Source organism: Acyrthosiphon pisum, chromosome A1, assembly GCF_005508785.2.
Source record: "Acyrthosiphon pisum isolate AL4f chromosome A1, pea_aphid_22Mar2018_4r6ur, whole genome shotgun sequence".
In the NCBI taxonomy this organism is placed as follows: domain Eukaryota; kingdom Metazoa; phylum Arthropoda; class Insecta; order Hemiptera; family Aphididae; genus Acyrthosiphon; species Acyrthosiphon pisum.
In genome coordinates this window covers 100,070,406-100,088,256 of record NC_042494.1, presented here as the reverse complement: position 1 = coordinate 100,088,256, position 17,851 = coordinate 100,070,406, and the positions used below count along the sequence as shown (strand labels likewise).

General features: G+C 34.4%; 1 protein-coding gene across 1 annotated transcript in view; it reads left to right on the top strand.

Annotated features, from left to right (window-relative positions):
- Nucleotides 1-8,868: 8,868 nt before the first annotated feature.
- Nucleotides 8,869-17,851, top strand: part of LOC100169536 (centaurin-gamma-1A) — a 58,757-nt gene continuing 49,774 nt past the window's right edge. The window contains exon 1 of the mRNA XM_029487893.1: nt 8,869-9,341. Within this exon, the coding sequence (XP_029343753.1) occupies nt 9,152-9,341 (190 nt within the window). The 5' untranslated portion in view covers nt 8,869-9,151. The remainder of the gene's footprint in view (nt 9,342-17,851) is intronic.

Here is a 17,851-nt window from a genome sequence, read left to right as displayed (position 1 = left end):
GCATATAATTCTTGTAAATTCAACAATATTAAAATTGTGACCTATCTACTATATGTATAATAATTAATGGATAAGTATAATAATAAATTCTAACAAAAGAATAATTAACTTTGAAATCATCGACGGTCGTTTAGCCACCTATCTGACCTATATATATATATATATTATATTATATGCAATATAGAGATGATAATATTATTAAAAGTGTTCGTGTCTATATGCCGAATCGCGAACAGATAGTGGTCTATACTCCATAGGTATATAATTGTCGCTTTCATATAATTTTATATAATACGTGTTATAATAGTAGTTGTGTGCAACTGGGAGATTCGGGCTCACAGCCAAAGTCTGAACGACACGCTCTACATATATCGCGCGGATGTACGTCTAGTATATACGACTGCAGTTGGAATACAAGGATTTATTTATTTTTTTACTGAGTTATATCACTTAGTTGTACCATTATAATATATTAATATATATGTATACTGGAGTGCGAGGGGCATCGTCTTTTCCCATAAGCTTATGTAGGAAAGCGGGAAAGCTGCACCCAGTGACCCGTATCAGCTCTTATCATAAATACATGCGTATATGATTCCGAACAAAGTTTCAGGTATATTCAAAACTTATCATAATTAAATGGTACTTTGTAGGGGTAATTTTTTTTTCTTGGTTTAGTTTCTCAAAGTGTATAATAATATAATATATTCGAGGAAATCCATCTGCCCAGACTTCTGAAAGCTATAGCGACACCTAAAAAATCTTTATCTTAATTTTAATTTTGATTTTTTTGTAAACTTCTGAGTATTTATTACTGAAAACCCTTCAAAGTATCAACTAAATTATCTTTTCTACCAGAAAAGATGCTGAAGTAGAAAATTTATTTATTTTTATTGCCCCAATAGGTGATGACTGAAATAAAATAATTAACACGCACGCCATTGTAAAATCAATACGTTCATCGCTCTGCACGGAGTATGCATGTGCTTGTATACGAATCGTGTAAGTAGGATCTGTCAGCCGAAGATCAGATTCGATTAACCATATTATTTAGTTATCATTTTATCAATTCTTATTACTATAATATGAATCCGTGTCGAGAAAAAAGAAAACCGTTAGGTAAAAATTTAATATTACACCTTTCAGCAGATGATAGTTTTCAGTTGTGGACTCAGTTTTTCGGTTTAGCCGGCGGCGGGTATTGTAATACGTATTAGTATACAGTATGAGCGTTCGACGTACATTTGTGTTTAGGAATGTGTCAAATATATTTTCTCTCCGAAAACGTGCGGCTATGCGTTCGGGCACAGTACTGGAATATTAGAATTGTACACGCGTATTAAACGATGGCGGCACCTATCGTAGTTGTATTTGTACATAACGTTTACGGTTTATCTCTCGGTGTAAAACAAACTTTTCAACTATAATATTGTCTTTTGATTAGTCTTTTGGGTAACATATAATAGTGGATGAGTAGTTCTTTTTAAAATTGTTTTTCTTCATTGAGCTTTGAAAGTTTCGATCGTTTCCCACTTCCCAATCGATGTTCGTCCTGGTACCTTGGCTGAGATTGCCTTTCGATATACAATAGTACTTAACTACAAATAATCAATATAGGTATTATCATAGTTCTGATTCAGTGCCGGTTACCCCAAATTCACGGGTTCAATCGAGTACGCTCGTCTCTGTAACTCAGTATGCATAAATTGTGGTTTTTAATCGGTTTCGTCTCGCGTTGTTCATCCACCCGAGGGAATTCCATAACCCAAGTGACCGCACGCGAGTGTAGTAAATGGTAATTTATGTTATGCGTCAACGTTTCGGCCGTTTGGCGCCGTTATGATATAAATATTAAAAATATATTATCATTATTCTTTTATTTTTTTTCGCCGCGATTGTTTAGTATAATTATTGCATTACCGCAGACTGTAACTGTAGCAACGCGCAAAAGCCGTGTCGTTGTATATATTTTCATACGCATTCGCGTATGGTATTATAATATTATGTATAGCAAGTGTACGAAAAGTGAAGCAATTAAAAACGTGACGCGTGCGCAACGCCTCGGAACGCGGTTTTAACCGTTTCCCATACGAAAAGCGCATAACGCGAAACTCCGTAATATATGTAAGATAATATTATACTATTATATACTGTGTATGTTATACTAGTATGGAGTAATTGCAATCATCACAAGTTACCATCTGGTGTTTGACCACGCGATAACATATAGCAGCTTCGTATTATGATGAAGGTGTCCATCGTTTTTGTTATTTATCATGTACCTACATAATATTATCCGCACTCTTCCTGTCCAAAGTTAGTACTTACACATCTATTTTAATATTCAACGCAATAAATTAAAATTTTAAAACTATGGATAAATTAACCGTGACATGCTGACGTTTGCAAATCGGCGTTATCTACGGATTTTTAAGCGACACGAGAAGATCATTTTTAATTATTTTAATTTCGACTTTAACTGATAATTACGTGCAGAAAAAAACCTATTGCAATATCAATCAATGAGCTTTCTTATTAATATTTTAGTTAACTTGTATTATATCACATATTGTATGTGTATATACGTTGCACACATGTAGTGCCGCAGTGATCTACAGAATCTCGAATGACTGAACACGGCGCTACAACAACGGCTGCGACTTATTATTAATAACGATATTTTGCATAAATTTCGTGCTCTAAATCCACCGGTCCCTGACGCGGCGCGTGTTTATAGCGGTGTACGTTCATAATATTATAATATTGTATATTATACGATGACATTGACCGCGGCCCCCGTTTGTATTGTTTTTTTTATTATATTTATGGCCTCCTTCGCTGCTGGTGACAGTTGGAATGCGCGAAACAGCTGTACCGTATCACATATTATTGTTGTAAAACACGGCACCCGACTAACTGTATATGCAGTAATATATTATACAGTGACGACGACGACGACAACGTCGCCGAATTAGTACAAATTGTATTGATACTCTTCGAACCCCTTTTTTCTTTCTATATTCTATATATTATTATTATATGTATATGTTCCTTTCATCTCCTTGTAACCCCGTAGGTACATACAACATGTATAATATAATACACGCACACGCGCGTCGTATATTATACAATACGTTATATAATCGAACGGATAAAAGGACGGCCGAAGGCGTATATTCCTCATCCACCCCCTCACTCAGCGACGGCACGGGTCGCAACCCACCCCACCCCACCCCATTGCCGAAGCTCCTTGTGCGGGAGGTCCGTCCGGATTATCAGTACCTATACATAAAATATCCAACAAATATTGTATGTATGTGTGTGTGTGTGTGTGTGTGTGTGAGAGAGAGAGAGAGAGAGAGAGAGCGAGCGAGTGTGAGCGTGTAAGAGCATGTCAGTATATTATATTATTATATTGTATTAGGATTTTGGGCGGCAAACGAGAATACTCCCTTTTGATTACAGGGTCCAGCCGGTTTCGGTATACTTTTCGTTATATTTCTCTCGCCATATAAAATATAAGCCGGTACAGTTGGTGTCAAACTGCGTTTTAGATTATTGAGAGTGTAAACTACAAAGTATAAACGTTGTTTCTGTTACTCATCAAATCGTTACATAATTAGACATTTTTGGGAACATGATATTATGTTGGGTCCACTATTTACAATTTTACAACATACGTTTTATTAATAGTTACAAATATAGTTACATCTTACATCGTAGTAGATTTTTAGGGGTAGTAAACGGCGATTTTCAGTGTTTCGAGTTTCAGATTATTTGCGTATGCAGCGTGTATCTATACGACAGATATTGCCAAAATGACCACCCCTGTACAATATGTATACGGTATTATTGTCAACAGTCTATGTTCAATTATTCAAATATATATATATGATAAATTTTATATAAGTTCTTGCATGGAGCGGCAGCTGATAGTGGTAGTGTGGTCGGCCGGGTAGAAGCGCGCGTCCTGTTTTCGCGCGCGGGTATGTCGCGAATTTCGAACCAATTTCGAATGATTTATCGGATCGGAGTGGAGATAGCATCCCCATAATATACGGATGGAGATTGTTCTTTTGGGAGGAGGTAAAATGAGGGCATGTGTTGAATTCACCTATAGTGGTTTCGTCTGTTTCTCGTATCTTTCATGGTCTTCCTGCTCTATATATATATTATGTATACAACTACAATATGACAACAAAAGAGTCAAAACACGACCACGTTGCCCTCGCCGGGTCTCTCCGGTTCTGTGCCGTGGCGTATACAATGAAAAATATATTATATAGGTTATGTATATTATTATCTATGGGCTCTCAAAACTGACAGTTGTGATGGGTCTTCCATTTGGTGTCTCCGTATCAAAAAATTAAAAACCAATGACACTTGTAGAGGTGAGTGAGCGTCACTCCTCTCCTCTCTTCACAATCCAACCCTCTACTCACACGTCGTTCACGTCAACACGTGAACATAACGCGGCTGACAGTTCGCCACCACCGCCACCGTCTTGTGACCTACCTATATTATTCATTATTATATATCGAAGGGCACACGCGTTATTGTATTATATTTTTATTATAATGATTTTTTTTTTTATAATATATTTTTCTAGTATATTTATACAATGTGAAAACAATATACATAAATACAATATTGAATATATGCGCTCCTCGAGTCAAATCTCTTAAAAAATTACTTCGAGTAGGTATATAGTCACTATATACACCTCTCGTGAAACGCATTGCGTAGGAAAACTGTCGATTGCTGACGCGACTGTACAACGGAAAATTATAAATTATACCTACATATTATAATAATAATACCTTACCTATATTAAAAGCTGTATTAATAGTATAGTAATAATATATATCTTAATATAAATAAGTTTAATATGACATGCATTCGACAGATAATTGATATTATATACTTATTATATATAACATCATATATTATGCATAATTGTAAATTCTAGATTATACCTACTCTTTGCGGAATTTTAAATATATTATGCGAGGCAGAGATAAATGTTTTTAATTTATAGCTACCTCGTAAAAATTCCTTTAGGTCATTATCTGATGTTTCTATTATAAATACATTTATCGATTCAATATACAATATATGCAGTGTATCTATTGGGCACATGGATTTTTTTTCTAACACAATACCTAGGTATAATATTTATGTTTAGTTTGTTTAAGATAATAATATAAGTGGCTACAACGATCAGCCTTAATCTAATATCTATCGTACGCGTGGTGGCAATATTGAACAATTCGATAGTTTCATACGTATTATGCAAGTTCTTTATAATATCATTATTAGTGCAATAAAAAAAAAAATGAATTAAAATCGGTAAAACAAACTGAATCAACTCTCATTTATAATCATACATTTTGCACGCGTCTGCCTAGTCTATACTAACCTAACTCAATCTTAATGACGTTATATTATTTATTCTAACCTATTTATTATAATATAATGCAGCGATGGAGCGTAAGTATATACATATAGCTAGCAGAATTATTAAGTATTGCCTAAATCTATAAGTACACACCGGACTTGCCGTATTATTCGCGTGGCGTTTATAAAAACAATATATTATCATTTTATTGCGATAATCGCAGAATACTAAAAAGGAATTAAACATTAGCACTTTTCGTCCGATATTATGTCCAAAGGTCGATAATAATATAATATTAGTGTTATAATATGCAGCGCGCGTGTTTTCTATAGTAACAACGTACACAGGAGCCGCACCGATGTCGTCGTGTGGTGGAGGGTGGGTCCCGCTAATTACTCTTGCCGGTCGTAAACATTTATGCTTACCTACATGTTATATATGATGTAACCTTGTCGAACGCGAACGCCACACGCACATACGATGTGAATAAATAAAAAATGCACCGGGAAGGCCTCTGTTCAGTCGATTTTTATAGCGACCTTTTCGAATTTGCATAACGTCACGTAGGTATATTATATGTAGTACGTGGCCGTTTTTATTTTTTGGTGGGTGGTTTCCTCGTAATATTTATACCACAGGTATATGTGTCGTAAATTTGTACATAATAATCATATTACGGGATATACCATATATACACCGTACAATATTATAATATATTCGCGCGTAACACTTTTTTGCGTCCGTTGCTGCTGTTGGTGCAGCGCGCTATATAATATTTATATTATATTAGTATGTTGTTGTCGCGTGCAACGCCGGGCACAGTGGAGTTTTTCTCGTTTTAAATAACATCTGTCCGAATCGAAACGACGTGCCCGCCGTGTCAAATTCCCGTATAAAATATAATATTTTATTATAGGTACTGTGCGGCCTTGATATAGGATTGTCTATCTTTTTGATTTACGTCTCTGCATTATATATATTATACAAATATATTATTATACCGGGGTCCGAGTGGTAGCTGTTAGGACCCGTGGTTTTCCCAGTCCAACCGATAAAATGTTTACAAAAAAAAAAAAATTAAATAAATGCCGCGGCCCACAGAGAGCAAATCTCTCTTTTCAGCTATTATTATTATTATGATACGCGAGAGCATTATTGTTGACCTGTCTATATATACGTGTATTTACAACATTTATACGTATACCTGGTAAACTTGAATGCGCGGTGACCTGTAAACTTTGAGGGATAACTTCCACTACGGTTAAATATTGGTCCACATGTTATCATCGTCATTGATGCGATATTGTTAACGTGCGTTTGATGTTAAATTATGTAGTGTATTATAATTGTGGATGAAATTATTAATTTATATTGATTACTGATCACACAAGTCGGTTTTCTGTTTAGGTGCTTAATTGCATATAGGTACCGCATGCACGTATAAATGCGATATGTGTATTATATATTATGTATTACGATTAGGTAATTTTGTTTTACTGTCAGTATTGCATAAATTTTTTATTATAGCATTGCAGATAAAGCTTAGATTATATAATAGAAAAGTTTAGCATCGTCGACATTTTGCTAAGCGTAGTATACATCATCCCTTACCGCTTCCACTTATCTTAAAATAGAAATCTTGAATTATTCCATCATCATATTATATGTATATATGACAAAAAAAAAAAAAACAAAAATCAAATTTGAAATTACCCCGTAATGTCAAGAAATTATAAAAAATGTAAACCCTTCGTAGTATATTGTAAGGTATCGTTAAACATTTTGATCTGGCTTTATACTTGTGCAGATAAATTTGTAATAATAATTCAAATCATTTTGTTATTATTTATTTATTATCTAGATCCATACGATCTCCTGTTGATATATAACAATCTCGTATCCATGTCGTTCTATTTTGTTTTTTTGTTATTATTATTTCGTTAAATCAAAATATATCAATATAATATCGTGTTCCACTTCGTATGGGAATGGTTGTACATCTGCACGTACCTATACTATACATTAACATATTTAATCAATAATAACGTGTATTTCGTAGACGATTGTAGGTATATACGATATTGTTACGGAATTATATTTAAAAAAAAATGTATATTATATTATTAAGGTCGTGTCTGCATTTGTATCGCTAGGGCATCATCATTCTTTCGTCATATTATTAATCTAACAGGTTTATCACGCTTCTATGACAAAACGAATACAGTAAATTTATAATATAATAAAATTTTCATTTATGTAATATTATTTACTATAAAGGTATGTGTGCAAAGTATGAGGTACTTTTACCACCAATATATTATTAAATATAGGTATATACTCGTACATACTAGAATTTTAATTCGCACTGTTCTGCAGTTTACGATATATCAGATTATTATATTATTGTGGATAGCAACAATATCAATATATCATATATAGCGCGCGAACCATACTTTTAATTTTTATCAGCTATTATTATAATTTGTATGATATCGATTGTGTCGTATATTATGTCTGATACTCTGAATATATTAAACGATTCTTGTCCCAAGTGTTTAGAAAGTAAACGTAGGTATATTCAATATTGTGTTGTATTATACAAATAATATAGGCTTCAGGTAATCATGTGGCACAGAGAGACGTCCCCAGACCCCAGTCCCCACACATGTATACATATTTTACTATGCTATGAATAATAGGAGCAAAATAACCGACATAAATACACGTTCAATATGCTGCGAAAAACGACTGGTTTAATAATAATAAGCACAGCGGTGGAAAATATTCGTTTCCTTGTCTTAGAGTTTTGTTGTTTTCGAAAACGTCATACGGCGAGTGATTTGGAGAGTAGTATACGTGCGAATTGTGAACATTTTTTTTAAAAACAAGTCCCTCAAAAATAATGCATAGCAGCTATATATAATATATTATGTAATATGTACACAATCGGCGAGATTATATTGTTATATTCGATGTACGAGTCCAGTTCCGAAATGCACGTAGGTATATATAGGTAGGTACACACATTGCGACCAGACTTCCGCGACATTTTTTTCATTTCGTTTTTGGAACGCTCAGGGGGATTTCGCGTTCCGTTTGATAAAAATAGGGGTTGATTTAGTGCCTTTTAATGAAAAGAATCGCGTCATTTTTTTCTCCGTATGTTTTGGTGTTTGGCTCCCGTACATCGTTAACGACAAAAGTGTCCGGGGATTTTTTTTTCCCAGGGTTCATTACTCAATTAAATTAAAATATATTTTTATTTTGTCTAAAACAGCGGATAAAAAGAGGCTTTTGTGCAAATGTGTTGCGCACGCACGCGTGTCAGTCATTCTTTCTTCCGTTTTTCACTCGAAAACCGGCAACGATATACGCGACGGCGACGCATGCGCCTCTACTCCGACCGGAACATCTGTTGCCTGGTATCGCCGCCGCCGCGCGCCGCCCGGTAAACAAACGCGCGCGCACGGTAAGAGAATCCGTGACCCTACTATCGCGGCCACATGACAGCGGTCTGACTCGCTCCCGCTGCACTCCACCGTGTTCGCGTCGCTGCGACAGACGTTTGCTGTTCGTCGTCGTCGTCGTCGTCGTCTGCGTCCTCGTATTCGTCGTCGTCGCCGCCAAAAAGTGTTCGACTTAAAATATCTTTAATTTTTTTTACACATTTATCGCCGAATTTCACTGGTCTATTCTGTATACAGTTTACTATCGCGATCGTGCGCTAAGCACGCATCACGTGTCGCTGTGACGATGTTAAGTGCCGCCACAAAATGGGTGACCACGACACCGTCGTCGTCGGAACCCAAGACCGAAATGGGACCCCCTTCGAGCCGGGGCACGGTGCTCAGAGTGCACGAGTCGTTTCTGAGATCACTCAAACGCCGGTCGCTCCGGGTGAAGAGGTCTAAATCGTTGGTAATCGCTGAGAAACGGAAATCAGGTAATAATTAGATAATCTACGAATTACAATAATTATAATATTGATATTAGATCTATTGCTATAATGCAAAATGGATTTAGATACTTACCAATTATAAATATTGTTAGGTACCTATAGATATTGTATTTACACTCTGCGTGATTTTGGAAAAATATTTTTATTAAATCTGCGTGTAAACGCGATATTTATGTTATTGTTCGTAAGAGATCACTTTTTATACATAATATATTTGTATTTTATATCCGTCGACTTATATAACAATATAATATTATGTCGTTGTTATTTTTACTATCTATATAATATGCATACGTATGAGCTACGTGCAGTATATACGTGTATGATCAACTGAGTGAAACGTTTCTAATGATTTTTAAATTCCCAACTTAATTGATTTACCGATATAATATATAATATAATATATATTCTACGTGCCGCGGTGTAACCTGCCTTACCAGAACTAATTGTTTTTATAGACGTCCTTCGAATCGCACGTGTAACCCTGTTTTATTGTTTGTAAGGTGTACGTATTTTGATATCGACAGGTCGTGTTCGTATTTCTAGATTGGAAATTATAATATATATTGTATATTTTTTTAAGTACGTGCATCGGAGCGTAAATGTATATGTAGATGATCGCGATCCACTTCATCACATAATAATAATATATAATATATCATTATCTCTGGAATATTAATGACGTTCTCCGGGGACAGACGATTATTATTCTGGTTAAATTATAGGTTAAGTTCGATCTTATCTAGTCCGCATTTTAGAAAAATGAAAACTATAGTTTTCTGCGATATTTTCCACAAAATATACCAGCATCCTCATATTCCCACAGCAGCTGTGATATACCTATTATTATTAACATTATTATGCGGTGTATCAAACTTCGCGTTTTCCGCCTATTTATTTGTACATCTGTGTTATAATTATATTATATTATGCTGCGTTCAGATAATTCAAATCTCCGCGGTACTGTTTAAGCACTCGTGCATTAAATACTAAATTCATTTGCCCTCATTAATTGTTGTGCAAACTCGGAAGTAATCGCCTTAAACCTTATATTTTTTTACACGTTTTGCTAATAACCATTAAAATAATAATATTTATGTTAAACTATAAAAAAGAAACAACATCCGTGCCCCCTCCCCCCCACATACCTTGCAAACTATAAACTTTTGCCGACACAATATTTTGTTTGCGATTGAAACCGCGTTATTCTTTATCAGAACGAAAACAAATCTGATGTTTTGCGTTTTAAATTTTTTTGTAACTTATTTATAGGGAGCCTTACGTCGTATACGGTAGTTTTCTGTAGGCCTATACAGTAGGTTACTGCGCGCAACTGTGGTTTCACCCGCCAAAATGAAAAATGACCCACGACGGCGCCAACTAAATGTATTATATAATATACCTGCAGGAGGGTCTGATATTTTTTGGTGGCAACATAAAACGCTGATTTATTATCATGCTGTATTTGTATACCATTATATACATTTGCCATGGATTTCAGGGTTGTATATAATATTATTGTTTTAAAAATAATATAATAGCTGGCCCCCAAAATTGTTCAACTCCTAATGAATATTATTAAATATATAAGTAGGATATAATGGATGACCCCCTTGGATCTTTTTGTCGCAGTAGTCTGAATATTATACAACTCGTATGCGCTGGTGTCCCTATAAATTTCCGTCTAGGTACACCCTTAGATAAAATTCTTTATATTCCATTAAGTCGTCCGGACCTTTTAAACAAATTAAATCTAAAGCAAAAAAAATACTGCGGAAGAAAAAATACCATTGCCGAGAAATTCTGGAACATTTAGTAAGGGTAGGTATATGTATTTGATACTTAATTATACAAATATATATATACATAATCTTTAGTTTTTATGCGTAAGAAAATTTGGCTGTATATATAGATACAGAAAACGTCGTTCAAAAATGCTGGTAACCTGCAGCATCCGTTGTCGTCGACTCTTACATTGTTATTCTTTTATCTGCCGAAAATGTGGGTATGTAGGTGCACTTATATGTAGTTATGTACATTTATGCAAATGAAAACAAATACTTTATACACGTGTATACATGCAGATCATATTGCTGCAGGACTCTAGAGGTAAAAGATACGACTTGTAAACACCGGAAGAGTCGACCTACCTGCTATATATGCATTCCTATTTCTTACTACTGTGTATTTATGTATACCTACCGTCATAGCGAGTTTTATTATTTTTAAATCCCCGTTCCGCATATTTGTTCAGCTTTCAAGCAAAAAATTGTTCAGACAATTGTTTGGTGCTATAACTTTGTATTGTAGTATTATATGGTATTTATATATTCCTCAATTTATACTAAATGTGCAAATGGTGTATATCAGCGGTTCCTAAAGTGTGCGACGGAATGTCTTTACAGGGGCGCCGCGTTACCGCAGAATTTTATATGGCCCAAAAAAAAAAATTGAAAACCGATGGTGATGACAGAAACGATTACGATTATCTAAATAAAAATGTATAAATTATGTATACCTACCTAATTTAAATAAAATAAATGAATGTTTTCATATTCCCATAATCCCATTACAATTCTGGTTGGTTTTTATTTAATTTTTCTATTTTTTATGATTAGCCATGATAAAACTTGGGGAAGAGCACCCTAATAAAACTTTGGTTCAAATAAATCGTCGGAGGCCAAAAAAGTTTGGTAATACCTGGTGTATATTAATATTATTAAACGAAATTTTTGTTTGGTTATAAATTACTTTATGGATACAGATATACATTGCGATAAGAACAAAAAATTAACAAATCAGAACCACTAATTTGTCTTTTTTGCGGAGCAGGGTATCAAACATATATTTACGGAATGCCATATCTACAATGAGTACGGGAAAAAAAGCTAATCTCTCATAACATAATATTATCTCCGAATCACTTAAGAACTCTCAAGAAAGTCAATAGGTAGGCCGATTCATCATCATTGAAGGGCCATTAAAAGTTAAAATTGTATAAACCCATTATAAGACTAATCAATATTTAAGCTTAATGGTCTCTTCATGTAAATTGATGTAGGTATCTAATGTAAATATATAATGTTTTTATATCCCAATGGCATATACTTCCGAGTGTAGTATTAATAAAAAAAATGAATGTGTTCATAGACCTTTATTACAGTTAAATATACTGCAGAAAAATAAGTACGAACGATTTTTACTCTGGATTTTCAATAATTATAGCTGTAGGTATATATGTGAATAAAACGAATCATTTGTTTATTATACGTTCGTCGTCTGTAAATACACACTCTGCACTGGTAGTACACGCGTCTGCTTTGTCGCTTAGTCGTTTTTTTCTTGAAAAAAAGTCTCGACAGCGTGTGTTCCATCCCAATTACGAGTAACACTAAAATTTCGATTTACATAACAATAAAAACTTGTTTTTTTTTATCCCAACTGTGTATAATATAATGAACTGAACTACCAACCCCTCCAAAAACAACAACAACAAAAACTGCAGAATTGGCGTCGATGAGTTGCTCAGGCATATGTACCGTCTGCAACGTCTCGAATTTGCATTCATACGTCTGCTTTGTGTCACATACCTTATTAGTTATTAGTTTTTTTTAACCACAAACTATACACTCATTCATGCTCTTTTCGGACGTACCTAACATATTCTTTAGAGACCGTACTCGTTTGACATGCTCGTCATTATCGATGGAAACTTTAAGCGATGAAAAACACTAATTTTTAGGTCAATTAAAGTATTAAATTTATGATATTATGATTTTGACCATTAATCCCTTTCCGTAATTATTAACCCAATACAAGGCATAGGGCATTGTGGGAAAGTAAAATATAAATAAATAAATGTTTTGGGAAACACGCGGACGGAATTTAAAACCTACGAGACGGCGACAAGCTTTCCTGTAGGTATAGATAAATATGTATAATGTTGTATAATGTTAATGTATATGCGTGCGACGTGATCGGATTACGTTTGTTCGGGAAAAAATAATATAATAAATATAAGGGCCTCGTTGAGAACGGTATATGTATGTATATATATGCGACATACCGGAAATTCGCGGTATAGCTATAAGGCTTTTTTATGCTCGCTTAGTCTCGTACATCGATACAGTGTATACGTGCTGTCTATTATAAAAACCGTTATAACTATAGTTTCGTTTAAAACCCAAAAGTCAATTGTGATGTGTCCTAAATTTCCAACCATAAAAAATATATGAAAAAGTTTGTAGGTACTTGCTTTTTGAAACTTAAGTTCACCGAATGAGTGTTTGCAGTATAAGAAAAATCACTCGCACTGCACATGACGTCAGCCGCAACAATAAAAGACGATTTATTGCACATTATGTATTACGATTATATTAACGCTTATACGTTGTACGAATTTCGGTTGTTTACGATTTCATGAATATTATATATTTATTTAACGTGTCCTATATAGATCTCGCAGATGTGCGTATAATTATAATCGTGCGAAAATGAGTTTGTGTCGTCGTGAATCCGTTTTACTCGTAGCGTATTGTACACCTATTATATACATGCAATAATGCATATTATATTATGGCGTTTGGAACTTTATCAAAATATGTGGCATAAATGGGTCGCTGCGGACAAGGCTTAGAAATGCATGTAGATAATAACAAGCGGGCAGGAGCGTGATCGTACACGCGTGTAACTTGGGCCATCGTGACCGGTTAATTAGGGTTGAAAACTCGAAAATATGCGTAGGGATGGTGGTTAGAATAATCCACGTGTTTTTAAATTTAATATTTTTTTGGTATACAATGAAATTCCTATAATATTATATTATCCGGACTTGAAAAATAATAATCGAGTTTATATGAAATTTACCATGTTCACTATTATTTTACGGGCGGTCGAAATTGAATTTCAAATGAATTTACCGAATGAAATCGAATTTTCGGACAATAACTTATTTAAGATATATCAGCTATATCTCAGTGGACAGTGCAGGCGAACACACATATATAACTACCATCATTATATTTAGTTTATGTAGTATAAATTAGTAAATATGTGTACATGAAATCATACTAAATAACTCTATTGTCTCTATATTAACTTAGGGTATTATAATAATAAATAATAGTAATATTCAATTAAAATTTAATTTCCAAGGTGAACTGACATTGTTTAGAAGTATATTAAGAAACAAAACTATAGGGGGTTAGCTGAAACAACCCTTAGTATACACCACTGAGTACCTACTGACCTACCTGGCTATATAGTTATACTGCATATAAAAACGGCGCCAGTAAAAATCCTCTTAGTACAGTTTTACGCGTCGATTTACGACCGTTCCAGCAGTCAGCACGGGATACGGCCGCGTATAAAATAATATTATTTATATATATTATTGTAATGCAGTAATATAAGCGACGCGCAAAGTCAATATAAAACTGCGGGGTGCCCGGATACCCCCGTTTTGGCGCGACAACAAAACAACGACTCGTGCAGTTTAAAGGTTTGAACAGTCTGAATATGATTTTCGCCCCGCGTTGAAGCTCCCGTGTTTAATAATAATACTAATAATAATTTTTAATGGAAATTCTGTATACGGTTTTTTTGTCGGTTCTTTTTCTCCCTTAAAAACGTGCGCTGGTTTGCGTGATGGAAATTAAGGGGATATAAATATATTATTATGTTATCGTTGCAACAACTATTTTATATATATCGTATCGGAAAATCTAGGCGCCAACAGTCTACGCGCGTATACATATATACGTCGAATCGCGTGCAGCGTACCATATATGTATACAGCCGAAGCAGCCACTTCCTCCCCTATTTTATCGGCTTGGCGTCGTCGACGTCTCCGAAAGTGGGGATTACCGTACACACGAAAAACTCGCGTCGGGTACATACACAGTAGTTACATATTATATATTTATGTTTTGTGTACCTGAAGAAGGCGTTTTGAAACTACCCAAGTCCTACGTACGCCATATTATATTATTATCAGCCTCTTGCTGCAGTATAGTGGTGGCGCGTAACTTATTTAGCGGATAGGTCTGGGCCATTAGTCGATTATTACATCTAATTTACGAAAATTATGATATTGTATTATTGTCATGTAATGACATGCTCAATCATACAGTTATTATATATTTAATTAGCTGACACGGATATAAAAAACTGTCCCCGGCGTCGCATTTATAAAAATGAATTTATCTGCAGTTATCTATAACTATCAATGTATCTTTATCGCCAGCCCAGTTTACCCATATATGGGTCTTCTATAAAAGAAAATTCTCGGACCTACCCCCTATATACCAGTTAAATATAATATTATACACAACGAAATATATAGGTATGCGTATATTTCGAAGTATTAAAAATACGATTTGTTCGGTCGCCGTTTCGTATTGTTTTCTTATAATTTAAGTTTTTAAAATTCTTCACTATTTTAATTTTGTATAAAGAGGTAAAAAAACTAACAATATCGCACTACCACCCTCGGTCGAACGAACATACATTATAGCGGAAAACTATGCAGTTAATAGAAAGTTGACGTGTTTTGTGACTCTGCAGCTGTAGCTAGCACGCAGTTTATAATATTCGAACGAACCTGCGTGAGTGCTCTTTGGGAAAAGTCGTGTTTGGATGACCCTATTTTCCCCACCTTATATTGTATGATATTGTCTTTAAGTATTGAAAAAATTAACAAAATTGTCATTAATAATTATTACCTATATATTGCAGTATAATGTTGTTTACATTTTTTCTTTTGGAAAAAGTAGTAAGTACTGTTTTCTGGCAATTCATTTTCCCCGTATTATTATATGATATTTTGTCTCGTGTATTTTTGAAATATATAAAATTATTTATTTTATACTATACATTTGTAGTATATTTTCTCGTACATTTTGAAGAGCCAGAAAATCATAAAAATATGAAACTAAAATGGTGGTTTTAAAAATCGGTTTCACTTTCTATATATAATGTATACTATGTTGGTTTTTCGAATTGCGTAAACATATTATTTTATGACTTCAGCAAAGTATACATAATATATATTAATTATATATGAAAAAAAATCGCCCTTTAGTTCATTGTGTACAGCAGATTCGATTATTTCGACTCGATGATCGAGTTAACCCCGTCGAGCGCAATTTGTTATCGTTGTCTTATATATTATATACGTGTCTATGCAGAGAGTCATATCGTTATATAATCGTATTTATATACTGCTGTTGTTGGATACACAATACATATATACCTATATGTATGTACCGCTTCGCGGGAGTTTTAAAATCGAATTACAAAGTTTGAATTAGAGCTGAGTGGAAGAGCTTTTGTCATGTATATAATATATATAATTACAAACTCGCAATTGGCTTGGGTGGACGGTCGATTAGTTCAACTTTACAGGAAGCTGCCTCTATAAGATATTTATTATTATTGTTCATAAATTCCGTTCGTAGTTCATTTTGCGGAAAGACAGTTTCGAAGTTTCCGTTTTCATCGACTCCGCTGCAACAGCAAAAAAACGCGTCGCATTGTCTCTTATTCGTATTTGTTATAACAAAGTATATACTGTTTAGGATTTTTCTTAGGGTTTGAGGATCGGTGGCAAAATTTCGTTTGACTACGAGCAGATGAAGGATAAACAATTTAGTTCCAACCGTTGTTATAATATTATACAATGTAAACACATATAATCTACCTATGACTATACTCGTGATAAGGCTTGGGCGCGAAGAGGGAATAATCTCACGACACAACCCCTCGTCTAATATATATATATATATATGAAGTTTTCTGATATATGCCTTTTGAGTTTCGACTACAACCACGTACCTACACTGCTCCTAGCTCTACCTCAGCACCACCATCATCGTTCTACCTAAGGAGAATCTTACAGATAAAAATATTGCATGTTGTCGATGGACTATACGAGCCGTAACACGTACGTAACACGCACGTTACGCGTATTGTGTCGCACAAAGTCGGCTGATTCCAGACATTCTTGCTCCATACACTTCAACCGAAACGTAATATAATCGACACTCCACGTGCCATTTTTACGTATCGCTTACCTTTTTTAGATATTATATAACTTTCGGGTATGCATACGTTCGTAGGTACCTCGTGTACAAGCGTACAGCATGAATTGTACAAATAGATGCATCAGAATTCGCGGCTATATCTATTATGTTCTTACCTTGGTGACAGTCGTCAAAATAATATATTGTTTTATGTATTAAAATATTGTTACCAGCGAGAGTATCATAACGCCACTGTGCATATGTTGTGGTTTATACCGTGCATATATCTGCATACGCGTATATTATTTTTATATAAGTATATATTATAACATATATAGTGGTATATGTGTACATTGTAGTCCCACATGATGGGTACAAGGAGAAGCGCTGCAGTCCATTATTTATGTTTTTATGTGTATAACTCTGTAAGTATATATACGACGTCATATATGACGTTCAAAAGCTTACGCGCGC